The sequence below is a fragment of the Blennius ocellaris genome (genome assembly GCF_963422515.1).
Source record: "Blennius ocellaris genome assembly, chromosome: 19".
NCBI lineage: Eukaryota > Metazoa > Chordata > Actinopteri > Blenniiformes > Blenniidae > Blennius > Blennius ocellaris.
The window spans coordinates 11,870,746-11,885,414 of NC_137668.1; the positions used below are offsets into that span (position 1 = coordinate 11,870,746).

The 14,669-nt window shown below is 42.0% G+C and overlaps 1 protein-coding gene across 1 annotated transcript in view; it reads left to right on the forward strand.

Annotated features, from left to right (window-relative positions):
• myripb (myosin VIIA and Rab interacting protein b) overlaps positions 1 to 12,316 on the forward strand; it is a gene marked incomplete at its 5' end in the record, with an annotated part of 113,526 nt that extends 101,210 nt beyond the window's left edge. The window contains 10 exons of the mRNA XM_080514764.1: positions 2,751 to 2,958; positions 4,272 to 4,801; positions 5,035 to 5,184; positions 5,505 to 6,245; positions 6,537 to 6,599; positions 10,118 to 10,306; positions 10,400 to 10,561; positions 10,661 to 10,756; positions 11,174 to 11,234; positions 12,098 to 12,316. Coding sequence (XP_080370890.1) covers positions 2,751 to 2,958; positions 4,272 to 4,801; positions 5,035 to 5,184; positions 5,505 to 6,245; positions 6,537 to 6,599; positions 10,118 to 10,306; positions 10,400 to 10,561; positions 10,661 to 10,756; positions 11,174 to 11,234; positions 12,098 to 12,141 — 2,244 coding nt within the window. The 3' untranslated portion in view covers positions 12,142 to 12,316. The remainder of the gene's footprint in view (positions 1 to 2,750; positions 2,959 to 4,271; positions 4,802 to 5,034; positions 5,185 to 5,504; positions 6,246 to 6,536; positions 6,600 to 10,117; positions 10,307 to 10,399; positions 10,562 to 10,660; positions 10,757 to 11,173; positions 11,235 to 12,097) is intronic.
• Between the last annotated feature and the right edge of the window lie 2,353 nt (positions 12,317 to 14,669).

Consider the following 14,669-nt stretch of genomic DNA (forward strand, 5'->3'; position numbering starts at 1 on the left):
TTGTGGACATAGTCTGAAATCCTCCTCCAGCTGTCTTTGATATGATACGGAATCCATTATTGACTCAGTGGCTCCAAGCAAACCAGTCCCAGAGTCGGCCAAGCAAAGCCCCAATGTTGAATATTTCCACCTGCTGGCTGCATATTTGTAATGAAATTTTTCTTCTGAATGGATTCTAATGGTCTACGCCAAACAAAAACAAAAAATACTCCTACAATGTTTTGCCTGCATGATCTTCAGCTAATGAGATATTGTCAGTGCAAGCTTGTGATGGGAAGGTTTCGCTGGCTTGCAAGTTCAAATCCCCGGTAAGAAATGTCCCCACATTAATTGTCACCACTGTGGGTGCTTAAGCATCCCCACGCAGTGTCTGGCCATTAATCCTTCAGGAAGGGAGGAATGTAGAGGGCAGTTATTAATGTGTACAAATTACGAATAAAGGAATTTCTCATTTTTGAGATCTCTGTCTTGTTGACTCCCTTTAACACCAGTGGCTTGCAGGTCTTGTAGTAAAATGCAGGGATTCTTTGTAACGGTTTGATCAGTCTGCTCTCAGACTGAATTAGTTCTGGCAGCAAGTCCTGGACGAATTGGCACTTGACACTATGATAACAACGGGAACAGCACAGTCTTGATGTCAGAGGTTTAAAACAGACGGATTGTTGCTGTCGCTCCCTCAGCAAGCCCCTGATCACAGAAACTCAATCTGGAAAACCCCGTTTCTCTTGTCCATCCATCTTCTGTATCATCCATCGCTTTTACCAACTTTGTGTTGCTGATGTAGATCCCAATTAGAACTGATCCGCCCATCACAAAGCAAACAGTCACACCAACAAGCAATTTTGAATCGCTATTAAATCTCAAATGCATGTTTTTGAACTGTGGGAGGAAACGCTGCCTGAACCCAGACTCCTACCAGCAGTATAATCGCTAACCACTATGCTACACTGCGGCCTTGTTTCTATATTATTATCTAAATTTGGTAAATGTCTCAATTATCATAAAAATGACCACAATAGGGTCTACGGGGCGACGGTGGCTCAGATGTTAGACCGGGTTGTAGTCAGCATTTCTGCATGCCTTCCAAGTGTCCTTGGAGACGATCCTAAACCCCAACTTGCTCCCAGTGGAGTCCGAGTACCTTTGGCTTCAGTTAACATTTTAAAGTTTCTGCTTTAGGGACTTCCATCTCAATTTATTATAGTCCTCAAGGCAGAAGACAATTCTTGTTCAGCGTTGGTAATCAATCCAAAAAATGTAGGACTCGACGCAGCATGATGTGTGTATTTTGCTCTGCAGCGAGAAAAATTATGCAAACCCTTTATGCAACTCACGGATTATCCCTCTTTACGTATCATCTTGTTAGTCTTCTATGCATTTGATGTTTAACACACCAGTGAGCAGCGGAGTAAAGCCAAAAGCCCATAACTCACAGCTATTTTTGTCACTGTTTTGAAATAACGTTTTTTTTTTTTTTGTCCTTTGGCATGCAAAAGCAAAGCTTGCGCAATATTTCAAATGTCATTTAAACCAAATGTTGAATCCGTTCTGGTATATAAGCAAGCGAACCTGAAGAAAATCCAAAGCAGACGGTTTACTTTGTATTGCTGCTCTGAATGTTCCAGGTTTGAGGAAAATACACAGAGTATGGCGATAAAGCCCTTTAAACAGAGTCCCAGTTATGTAAAATACACACAGAAACAAGTTGGTGGTATACACACACACACACACACACACACACACACACACACACACACACGCTTGGCAATGGTTCACACTACTAGTCAGCAGGGACTCCAGGAGATTTGTCATCGTCGTGTGTGTGTGTCTGTGTGTGTGTGCATGTGTGTGTGCATGTGTGTGTGCGTGTAAAGCTTCAAAGCTACGTTCTCCAGGCCTCTCCATTCTGTTTCCCGCTGCGTCGCTCAGTGAAGATCAAAGTCACAGTGATCCTCAACCGTTCAGCCCGCCATGGGACGGCCTCTGTTTATCAGCTCTTTGCAAACACACACACACACACACACACACCAGCTACAATGCATGCACAATTACACCCACATCTGTACAATGGCACAATAACCCTAAACCCAATGTCGTATCCCGCCCACTTTAAAGATGGAGGTTATTTTTCTGTAAATCGTATGTTGTTACTGTGCATCGGGCTGTACTTATATAATGGTATCACACCTAAGCAAGAAACTGGAGGCCTTTTTCATGGAAGTACACAATGAATAAAATAACTGTAAGAAAATGACTCCAGATGAAGCTTTAAAGTACGTTACTTGACATGGAATTACAAAAGTCATTTGAATGACCTGCTCTCATACTTTTCCTTATGAAATTAGAAATGTTTGACTAATCTAGTTCTTATTTTCATGGTTTCCTTTATTCATTGATTCACACACACTTACAGTATCTGACCTCACTGTGGATTTGTTAGGTTGTTTCCGAGCGCCACCTGCTGATGAGATTAATACGTCACCACAAGAATTGTTCAGATTTCCACTGGAAATAAAAGCTTATTTTCTTTCACAATCTATAAAACTGTTTTTTTTTTTTTTGTAGTCAGGTGTCCTGGTCTATCATCCCTCCACATGATTTCACCTGCTCAAAGAATTAATTCATATGACTCAGTTAAAAAAAAAAAAAAAAAGAAATGTTCTTTTTTCTTCGACCTTTCTATCTGAATCTGCTCACTGTCTGCTTCTGTGAAGTGAACTGATGAACTGATACGTGTGTGTTGCTTTCAGAGGTCACGTTCAGCGTTCTCCCTCACTAGCGACGACTCCCCAGAGAAGGGTCCAGAAGAGGAGGGTGCCGGTGCAGGCGGTGGTGGTGGTGGTGGTGGTGGTGGTGGTGGTGGAGGTTCTGACCTGCAGGAGTACGCCTCTCTGAAGAGGGACGCCAAGGCCACGTCCTTACCCAGCTGGAAGAGTATGGATCGGCTGGATAATTCGAGTAAATATCTCTCACAAGTCTCTCTTCAAACTTCATTTTACAAAGCACTTCTCCTTTCCCAGATCTTGATATCAGTCTCTACAGTTTAGGGAAGGATTCATGATCAAAATTAAATGTGATGTGTGAAATAACTATGATGTGAGAATAAAATCACATTCACAATAATTAATTGATTCATAATTGAGCTTACACCACACATAAAACTATTGTTCTTAAGTTACTATTAGGCGTATTGGGATGTGTTTTATTGTTTGATGTTTTTTGAAAGCTTGCAGTATTTATACAGAACCTATGTATTTGGTGCTTGTTTATTCAAATACACTTAAAACGTTAAGTGTAAAATGCTACAATTATTACCCAGTGACGGCAACAAGTCATAACTACTAATTCACAGTTCCTTAAATGCTAAATTGCAGCAGAGTGCACCCACAGCTTGAGTCAGATGTTTAGATCTGCATGTTTGGAGCCAGTTTACATTTTAAAGAGTGAATTCATGGTTCATTCTACATTTGTTCACCATGCCGTTTGCCACAGCATCGTTTGTCATATATTTTAGCTTTTCGTCTTGATCTCCTATGATTTTAAACGTAATCAAATAGTCGCCTCAGGCGAGTACTTTTTACTTTTGCTTGATCGAGTTTGGTTTGACTTTTGATTGAGTACAGTATTGATGCCACATTCTGCCGTCCTTTCACCTCAGATGATTCGTAAATGTCACACTAACGTGTCTATTCAGCCGTTCACTTTTACAGGGGTAGCAACAGAAACTGGCTGAAACCTGCACTGGACTTACTGAGTTTTTATGACGGATTGTCTTTCTTGCGTCAACCAGCATTCCAACCCACGTCCCTCACACACAGGATGATCCTCATGGCTGCAAAAGCACAAACATATTTTTTCAGTGAAATGGGAGGGACTAAAACACTTTGAATTCCATTTGAAACTATTTTAGAGATTCTTGAATCTCAGTAACAGAAACAGGAAGTCTTGTCCTTCAAACATGTAACGTCGTCACTCTTAAATTTGTCATCAGCTGCTTATATCCTTTCACGGTAACTCTGAATTGTCCCCATAGAGATTAAAACAAGAAACAAACTAGTTTTACCAGTGTGAGTAGAAAGATCAAGTACAGATATTTGTGTACAGAAGTAAAAAATCTGTAACAAGTACAGTAATAAAGTCCAAATATTTACTCGCCACATTTCGTAAACATCACGTGAATGTCGATTTTATAAAAGTGGAGGGAGAATTGAGCTGAAAAAAAGTTTCTTTTTGTGTTTTTTTTTTTTTTTTCTTTCTTATTGTCGGCCCAGGTGCATCCTCGGTGCTTCAGAGCCCAGACGGGAACTGGATCGCCCTCCACAGCTCTCAGCTGTCTCGGCCCAGCTTGCTGACCCAGAGGAAGAGCCTGGTGTTCAGCGTGCTGGAGAAGGAGTCCGGCGTCGTCTCCGCTTACGACGAGATGGGCTCCGAGTCGGAGGAGAACGACGAGGGCGGCTGGGGCGCGGCGCTGAGGCAGTTCCGCCGCAAGCTGTCCGACGAGACGTACTACACCGACTCGCAGCACGACCCCGAGTGGACGTACACGCAGCACCTTCCCGTCACGTCGCCGTCCTCCGGCCAGTACACCAACACGGAGACCCTCAACTCGGACTCGGAGGCGTCCTCGGTGCTGTCCGCGTGTCCTCGCAAACCGCCGCACGATCCGCTGAGGCGGAAAGGGCCGCTGGACACACACCTGCACCCTCATCACCACCAGCCGCTCTACCACCAACATCTTCAAAAGAACTTCACGCCATACCCGCTCCACCCAGACGCCCTGGATGTGAACTTCAACCCTAAGGTTGTCATTACATTATAACTTTGGCTGTTTACTGCAACAATATATACAATTCTATTATATTTTTTTGTTACAATTTACATAGGATAACTCGACTCTGAACTGGAAACTTGAGCAGGTTTCTAGAAAACCTAAATGTAAAAAATGTTTCTGTCTGAAATAGTGTGGATTAAAAGTACAAAGTAGAATTAAAGGTGAATACATGTTGTGAGGATTATTTCCCACCTTGTTCCCAGGTGATGGGAGACAGCAGTGAGGCGGAGGAAAGGCAGAGCGACCCCGTGAGAAGATCGAGACGACGTCGGAAAAGCAAGCGAGAGACGTCAACAGAGCAGAGCAGGCTTCTTAACCAGAGTCATGCACAGTCTATTTATCCCATAGTACAGGTAAAAAAAAATCATATTTCCCCCTGTTTTGCCTTTCAAAACAATTGTTTTCTAATTGATTCTTCACATTCAATTAGTTTAAAGGCTCACCGTGCGAATGAGAAATACATTAAAGATAGTCTGCTGTGGTTGTTAAATATTGTTTCACCATTGGGAGGCAGCAAGTGAAGAGATTTTATTTGAGAATGTGTCTCTGCCTCTTTACACACTTTATCGTCAGTGAATGATTTTTATATTGTCTGCTCGATTTTTTTTATTTTTTTTTTATGAATATTCAGCTACTTTATATGCATCCGCGTCCCTCTGTCCCCACATTTTAGGAGAACAACAGCTTTCTTCTCAATGCCCTGATCAAGAGGACTTTAAGTGAGGAGCAGCCAGTTCCTGACGGTATGCCAGCGGCCACAGCTGCACCAGACGCCTTCAGATTAGATGCCATGACACCTGAGCCAGAGGACTTGGACACGGTGGCGCCAAATTCACCCGCCCCCAGCCCTCCTCCGCCTCACTCTTTGGCGCCAGGCCTCCAGCGCTCCAGCTCGGGGCTCATATCCGACTCCGTGGACCCTCTGGAAGAGGAGCTCCAGTCGAGGCTCAGTCGGCTGGTCAGCCATGCCAACAGCAAAGACAGCAGCTCGTCTGAAGAGGAGTGCACGACGACGGCCGCAGACAATCGGGCGGAAAAAGAAAGTGACCGGCAGAAAGAGAAGTCGAGGCTAAAAGACACGGAGAGAGAAGGGAAGCAGGCAAGCGACAAATTAAGAGAAAGGTCCAGTGAAGCAGTGGAGCCAGTGAATGGACGAGAAATAAAAAGAGGTGAGAGACTAAAAGAAGACAGAAGAGTTAGGGAGAGGAGAGGAGGAGGAGGGTGTGTGGAGGATAGAGCAGAGGACCAGGATCAAAAGAGAGGAAGTAAAAGAGAGTCGACGAGACAAAGTAAGAGGCAACATAGAAGAGATGTGGAGAAAGAAGGAGGAGGAGGAGGAGGAAGAAGCGGATCAAGTGCAAGCTCACCTGCTGTTACACCTTCATCCCAGGAGGGGGTGCTCTCAAACAACCAGGTAAATTGGATGTGAATCCACCTGTATCTGATCATCTTCTTGTTCTCTGGTGCAGTCTGTCAGTTTTGGTTTTTTTGTTTGTTTTTTAACGAATGTATGTTTTCGGTCTTTCTCATTTTGCCTTCAAACCCATCCTTCCACCCTCCACTATCCATGTGTGTTTATGTGCTCATCAATGTTGTCCTGTTCTGTCCCTCAACCTGTGATTCCCCCTCTTTGTGTTGTGTATGCCTCTTTTTTTTTTTGTCTGCTCTGTGTGCTTCCTTGTGAATGTGTGTGGGGGCGTATCAGGTGGAATTTAATGACTTCGACCAACAGCAGAGACTCCAGTTGCTCTCCTCTGTCTTGCACCAGGTGAGATATTTCCAGTAGTAGGCAGAGCAATCCTGCGCTGTCTCACAGGAAGTCACGCTTGAGGGCACACAAACCTAATTAAACTTGAGCCAAGCATCACTGGATTTATATAACCGCCACATGTGCCTTTATGCTGCATGCAGCCATTAAAAAAAGGCTTTTATTGCAAGTGAGGACCCTACGGATCATGTAAACCTACAGGCGTGTCGAAGAAGCCTGCATAATGATTGTGTGAATGTGTTAAAAATTACCAAATTTAAAGCAACTATATACAACTCCAATCATGAAAACATTGGAAAGATTTGCAAAATCCATACGTTATCAACTAAAACCTGAAAAGATGCTTTAAAATCTAAAACTTGTGAATATCTTGTTAATATGATGTTTAACATTTTCTGTTGTTTCCTGAGAAGGAAAACAGCTTCTCTTTTGAAGTGCCTGTATTTTGGCCAACAATATTTATCCAGGATTTTTTGTTTGTTTGTCCACAAACCTTCTAAACATTACATATTTTCAAAACGTCATAGTGTACGCACAATGACTTCTTCTTAAAATTCTCATGGATCTTGTTTTAAACATCTGATTTGTTGCTCGTATTCTGTTGTGAAAGGTTTAAAGTTTCTAAATATGGCTAATCATTGCAAATTCATTCAAAACAAATGATTAACACTGAGATGGGGGAAACTACTTAAAGCATGGTCTTATTTTTATGATAATTAAGATCAAATGTTGATTTATTGTGTCGGTTGTACAGTAATGTCCCACATTACAATGCAAACATTTTGTAGGTGAGGACACACAGAGATTATGGCTGATGGATTGTTGACATTCACCTCTGGGTGTCGATCAGACACACAAATGATGCTATGGGTTCTTGTATTACTTCTTCCTTTATTATAAGGAATGCTGGGGTATTACAGGCGGACTTCAGTGGTATATGGTGGGTGTGGGTATGTGAGTCTTTGTGTGTGTGTGGTCCTACAACAACAAAAAACAATCATTAGACTAATGGAACACAGAATTATAATAACAAACTGCCTTCAGAACGTCATAAATCAAAACAGGATGCAAAGTAAACGCTGTCTAAACTCACTAGAACATATGAATATTGACTTAACTGATATAGATCTCTAGTCAACAGTGACACCTACTGGACTTAAATAAGACTCAGTAAAAAGAAAATAACATCCGATCATCATTTTCTTTTCATATGTACATTTTGCTTGTGATATGGTTGTATTTGGTTGTATTTTTTTTCCATTCATTAAAAGGACTATACTTTTCCATGAAATGGGATTAGGAATCCCGAGGCGGCCATACAACCACACGCATTTGGACAAGTCGTCTGACACGTGGCAGTCGATATCAGTCATTAGGCAGACTCATTATGAGAGCTATGAGTAATGCTCCTTTCTCACAATGTGTATGCAACATGTACCGGTGTGATCTATTTCTGTTGGCTTTCACAGCTCCCTTTACAAACTTATCAGCACGTCTCTGTGTCATGTGAATGAAGGGGGAAAAAAAAACATTAGACAGAGCCCGTGATATTTTGCGGCTTCGCTTCCCTCTGTTTTTGTTTTTATGCATTATTCAGAGTTGCATTTAGTATTCAATGAAAGAAAGAAGAAAAATAAAAGGGTAAATACATTTTTTTTTTAAGAAATAAAATGAATGACACTCTGAAGAGTTCATTGAGAAATGATTTCCATGATATGGTGTTGTGTGTTCTGTGAAGCCTTATGGACAAACCTGATATTGTTCTCCCAGTTAAATGGTGCTATAAAAACAAGTTTACTCCAAAATTAAAAACAGTGCAATGCAAAATACGTAAGTAGACAACAATCCTTCAAGCTACCTAAAAAAAAATTCTACCAATAATTGCACATCTTAAGAAAATTCAATTGTAAGACAGCAGGAATTTGAAGCGGTTTTTATTTTTTGCTTGGCTTCTATTTTACAATGGAGTCCCATTGATAGACCTGTTTTTTGCTGACATGGCTGCAGTAATAATCCGTGCATAGTTAATAGTACAAGACAAAGTGGAACCAAATAAACTACAGGTGAAATAATGTACCTTCCTGAAAAATATGTATAACGAATAAGAAATGTTTTCTTTCTTTGTGTATGTTGTAAGCTTTCATACATGTGGGTTGATGATTCTGAATGTGCATTTGATGGAAACTGTGGTTGTATGTGTGTCTCTGTTATGTCATCCAACCGTCCATTTGCATCACTGACTTGGGCAACTGCATGATGCTATAGAGGGTGTATATTGTGCAAGAAGGCCAGCACAAAGGTTCCTGGGTACATGGGAAAAAAGCATGCAGCGTAAGAACATGTAACAGGTCAGCAGAGTGAGAAACCTGGGGACTGATGGGATGAACAAAGCACATATAAAAAGGCAGGTTTAAAAAAAAAAAAGGAAAGTAATTAGATTGGCAAGAAGGTGGTAGAAACTGGTCTTACGACTGCAGGGACAAAGGAAAGTGACAGATTGTCCGAGCTGAGAGTCACTGTCGGTGATTATGATCCATCTTCGACACCATTTTATCCAAATTATTGTCTGCATTAAGCTTTTTGCTCGAACATAGTTGGCTTTTTTAGAAGTGCTCATGTCCTTCATCACTGGCCTTCTACTGTTGGAGTGGATGTGGACGTCTGAATCAATACCTCAAAATATTAATTTCTCTTTTTCAGATTTTCTTTCAAGAGTAGTTCATGGCAGAAAAGCAACACCACTCAGCTAAAGCCCAACCTTTTAGAGAGTCTAGATGTGAGGGGGATCGATATGCCCGTGTTCCCACTGATCAAAGCTTCGGCTAATGATTCATTCATTACTGGATAACATCCATCTCTCTTTACTACCGGCTCCTTTTTCTTGATTCTTGTTTTAATCTGTTCAAGGAGAGTAAAACAGCAGGTTTCTTTAGCCAGCATCGTCACCTTTGAACTATTATGTGTCAAACCCATCAGAGATTAAGACGGAGGGGAAATAGATTTGGACAAACATGCTGCTTCAATTAATTGAGGTTGCAGTAAGACTCGCAGTAACTACAGTGAATAATGGTATGTTGTGCACAGTGGTGACAGTGGAACAGAGTCTTTGATTGTTGTGAGAGAAATTCTATTTTCTCCATCTTTTTGGAAATCATACTTGAGCTTAATCAGTTTTATAATATTTGCTTTTAACATGTATTTGCCCATTATTTTGTGTATTTTAAACAAATTCCTGTATTAATATTGAATTTCACCGCTTGTGTTCATGTTGTGTTCCTTTTGAATGTCCATGCCACCATTAATATTTGTTTTCTGGTTTTGTTTGATTAACTGTGAACTACTGTAAAATATGTACCTGCAATTCAGGGTGATATCAGGTAAAAGCGCTGATATAAAAACATTGGAACTGCTTCTGCTGATTGCTTCTACTTTGAAATAGCCGTTTTTACTCCCACACTAAGTAGGTTTTTCCATCTTCATGACGCTCACCAACTGTCCGTGATAAACTATGCGTGCAGAAGTACTCGGCGGCCTCGCTCTGCAGCATCACCACGGAGGTGCTGAAGGTCTTGAACGCCACGGAGGAGCTGATCGGCGAGGCGGGCGGCGAGAACTTCCCCACTCCCGAGTCCAGGTGCGCTTCGCCGATGTCCAACACCTCCGAGACCCACAAGCTGGATCAGAGACTCACAAAGATGGAGGAAAATGTGAGTCGAAGGAGCACCTCGGCCTCTCCGATAGCCTCGCCATCCTCGAGAGGTCACGGGAACGAAGAGCTTGACTTGCTCCTCTCTGTGCAGGTTTACTTGGCTGCCGGCGCCGTGTACGGCCTCGAGGGGGCGCTGGGGGATCTGGAGGAGTGCGCCCGCAGCATCAGCAGCGGGACCACGGACACTGAGCTGGCCTTCCTGGAGGATCAGGTGGCGACTGCAGCCGCTCAGGTTCAGCAGTCGGAACTGCAGGTAGGAGGAACCTCAACATGGCAACTGGAGAAAACTGTGCAAGTCATCAGCAAGTGATCCTCTGTCGTGTTCATTCCATTTTTTTGTTTCCGTGTGAAGATCTCCAACATTGAGGCCAGGATATCGGCTCTGAAAACAGCTGGGTTAAATGTGACCGTCTGCAATCGCTTCTCCAAGTTCAAGCCAAAGTCGAAGGTACCTCAGTGACGACCTTCACACTCAAACACGTTTAAACTTGTAGTTTAAAGACCAAAATGAAAATGTAGTAATGTTTGGTTGATGCTTTTCACTGTGTAAGATGTTATTGTTAATAGCTGTTGGTATTTATAAACATGACTCCTCTCATGTTACTAAAATGCTTTTAAGGATGTATTTTTCAATAAAATGATTAATAGCTTCACCCTGTACATTTATTTTTAATCCTGATTTCTTCTTAAAAAATTGAAAGGAAAGAAATCATGCTGGGAAAAGGGAACTCACTGCCCTAATGTGAAAATCTGTGGCAACGTCACCTTCTACTGCCCCATAGAATTTATGTATTTGCATGGAAAACATGTTGTATGAAATGTGACAGTCACCGCCTGCGTCATAATAACGATGCTGTCCTTACAGCCTCAAACCCTGGACTCATCTCGTCATCAGAGGCGGAAGCTCCCAGCGCCTCCACTCAAAGGTACTAAACCACATTATTTTCCTCAGTTCAAAGAAAACTGTGTGCATAAACGGGTTAGAAAGACTACATGGTCACCTGCGATGAATCTCCCTCCCGATTCTCTGCATCTTTCTAATAAAATGAGACAGACAGCGTATGAATCCAAGACATGATAGTCTCCCCACTTTACCACCTCAGAAATCGTAAATCTGACTGCTCCGGCCGTGTCGTACACACGTCCACTGAGTGTGCGCTCATGTCTGACCACCGAGACAGCTGGAGATGGAGACTAAAACCGAGATGAGGCGATACTTTTATTCATCTTTACCGAACGTCACACATTTGCTGCTTTGTCCTAGGAGAACAGGTTTGCCTCTGAATGGATGTAAAAGTGAATGCATCTGCTAAAAAGGGGCGAAGTAACTGAAAAGCCCCATTAGATGTAAAGCAGCCAAATGGAAACCCGCAGGCACAACAGGACGATAAGGTTGTTTTATCAACCAACAAGAAATCGGCTCCTTTTCACGGTGGTGAAAGGCCTTTTTCTGTTGAGGCTTTCTTTATTTCTATCCATCTTTTTTTTTTTCCTTCACCAGCATGCGCACAATGGCGCTGATTCAAGGTAGCTTTTTCAGCATGGCTCCAAAGACGGACAGCAGACAGGACAATAGGGCGAAATCAGTGACCAAGGCATGTAATCAAGTCATTGATTCCATTGACGAGTCTCCTTTCTATCAGTCTGTCACACGGCGTGCTCTAGATTTCTAGCGAGTTCTGACATGGAGGTACACGTCAGATCAGCCATGCCATCGATGTTCTCCTTTTCTCTCTCTGAGTAATTCAGACTTGTAAAGAAGTTGCATGACTTTGTACTCACGTTTTAGAAAAGCTGGAGCCAGAGCAGCAGGTGAAAGCCTTCCGACCGTAGTGACAGTCAACAGCACAACAAGTCCCTCAGGGCTACTTCAGACCCCCCTACCAGGGACAGGGGCCCTTCACATCCAGTGCCTTGACCCAGCGTCCGCCTCCGGCTCCAGGCCAAGCAGGGGCCAACAACCGTCCTGTGTCACCCACCCACCTCATCTCTCCACCGGGCCACGTCAGTCGGACGCCTCACAGAGAACAGGACTTCCTTCACTCATTGATCATTGCCACCCCCCCTCCAACCCCCCCACGCCACTACACAACATGATCTGTCATGCAAAGGTGGCTCAGCAGTCAGTGTCTCTGCCTTAAAATCTGCAAACACTCCTTGTGATCATAGTCAAAAAAAAGAATATCTGTACAGACAAAGGAAAAAACTCATTTCCTTTTTCTATTTGTTTGCAAGAGTATTGTGATTAAACGTACAATGAAGCTGTGGAAAAACGTGTGAAACTCTCTGTGATTCAGTGTCTGAAAAAGAGGCTGAGCCGTGTTTTGTACTGCATCTTTCTTTCATATGAAATGAAATATTATGAGCAAATTCATGATACTGTTGAAACCCTTCAGAGCTCTATTTTTTTCCTCTCTCTCTCTCTCTCATGATCATAAAAATATGATAGTATAATAGTGATCTTTATTTTTTTGGGGTTGATTGTAATGCCACTTTTGATCATTTTAATGAGTGTAATATTTCATGTGCATACCAAAAAAAAAAAAACATTGTTTCAACATCCAAAGTTGTAGGGCCAAATAGTTTCTGTCCTTTTACTGCCAATATATGCTTGATGGGAGAAATACAGATTGTAACTACAAAATACAAAAAAAAATACTTGAGGCATACAATTAAATGCAAGTTAGAAGCCAATTTGGGAATGCAATGATTTACCTTCTTGTGGTAAATAGGTCAAATCTCTGCCAAGATAATGCCAGTATGCTAAATATAAAGAACAACATGCTGCTGTTCATATCTTTATATTGAGCATACTGAAACCAAATCGCTGATCTCCGCTGTACACTCTTCAGCCACTTCATTAAATTCACCTGCACCTTTCAGTGATCCAGTTTAACAGGTCTGCCATGCATGTTGCCTTCACTCTCACTAAAGTGTAAATGTCGCTATGTTATCGGTAATGAGGTTTTCCCATTGTGGTGCCTGTCTATTATATATAGACATATTATAATATTTACTAACGGGTTTTCTATTACTTTGTCTCCCCAATTAACATACACAAGAGGAGAATAATAGGATCACACCACCCACTGCAGTCACCTTTATTCGACGGTCAAGTGAAAAAGAATGAAATAAGCTTTGCAGTAGTTTAACTTATTGTTGAGTGGTTGGTGTAATGACGTGACTGGTGAGTGTCTAATGAAGAGGGAGTTGATTAGATGTGTATACGGACCCGCAGGTTCACTCTGGGATCGTACATTCATACCAATTGAATGGCAGTTTATTAATTCCTGATTGAAGACTCACCCAGAGATCAACACATCTCTGCCTATGGTGTCATGTTTGGTCTAAAATCCTCCCTTCACACAGTAGCCCTGTTAGTCATGTTTCTTCTCCCCTCAACATTTTCTTTGTTTACTTTCAAACTTTGTGGCCTTTTTTTTTTTTAAACAAAAAAAAAAGTATTTTTTCATGTTTTCCCTTTACTGGGTCATGTCGAACTGTTGCGTTGCTTTCGGAAAAATCTTGTAAAGCTTTTTACATAACGACATCTGATGGGCTATGCTACAAAATGCCATGAAACCATGATTTTGTTACGAGCAATTTATTTTTGTACTTACTGAACGTTTTTATGCAATACCGCTGAAATAAGTACTATTGCAAATTAAAGGCTTTATTCTCTCCTCAAAGGAACCCTCCTCAGCGGGTCCCATCAGATTCTCTCATGTGTGATGACTCAAGGTGCTTTCAGTGTGAGCCTGCATTTACCATGTGATCTGCTGCCGCTCGTGAAGACGGTAAATGCTCCGAGAGCGCGGGCGACGAGGCATTTCTGGAGTTCGCCGGCACGATCTGTGCCACGCTGCTCCTGCACTAGGTTCGAGAATACTGCCTTTTCCACTTTTGTGTGGGTTTTGCTTTACTGCGAGACCACTTACATCCGACTCTTAAGTTAGCCATGCATACGAATGTTCAAAGATTTTTTTTTGCTTTGGCTGTACAGCTCGAGAGCAGGGTTGAGCTTCCTGAAAGGATCGCTCCAAATATATTGTGTATGAAGGCTCTGCCTCTCCTACAAATGATCTTTTTTTTTTCATTCCAGCCTTTCACATCTTTTGGGGGGTTTTCTTGCACATTGATCCTGTATTTTTGTCAATCTTGTACTCCAGAGGTGTTGATGTATAAAAGCATGTTTCTGGTTTTCTCAAATCGATGTAAAGATTTCCCTTGAGAAGCACAACCACAAGGGTCCAATCATCAGTGTCCTGTATTTTTCTAATGTAGAAAAAAAAAAAGTATTATCGCATCACAGAATTTGTTAATATATGTATATGTGTGGGGGGAAAAAAAGATGGATATGT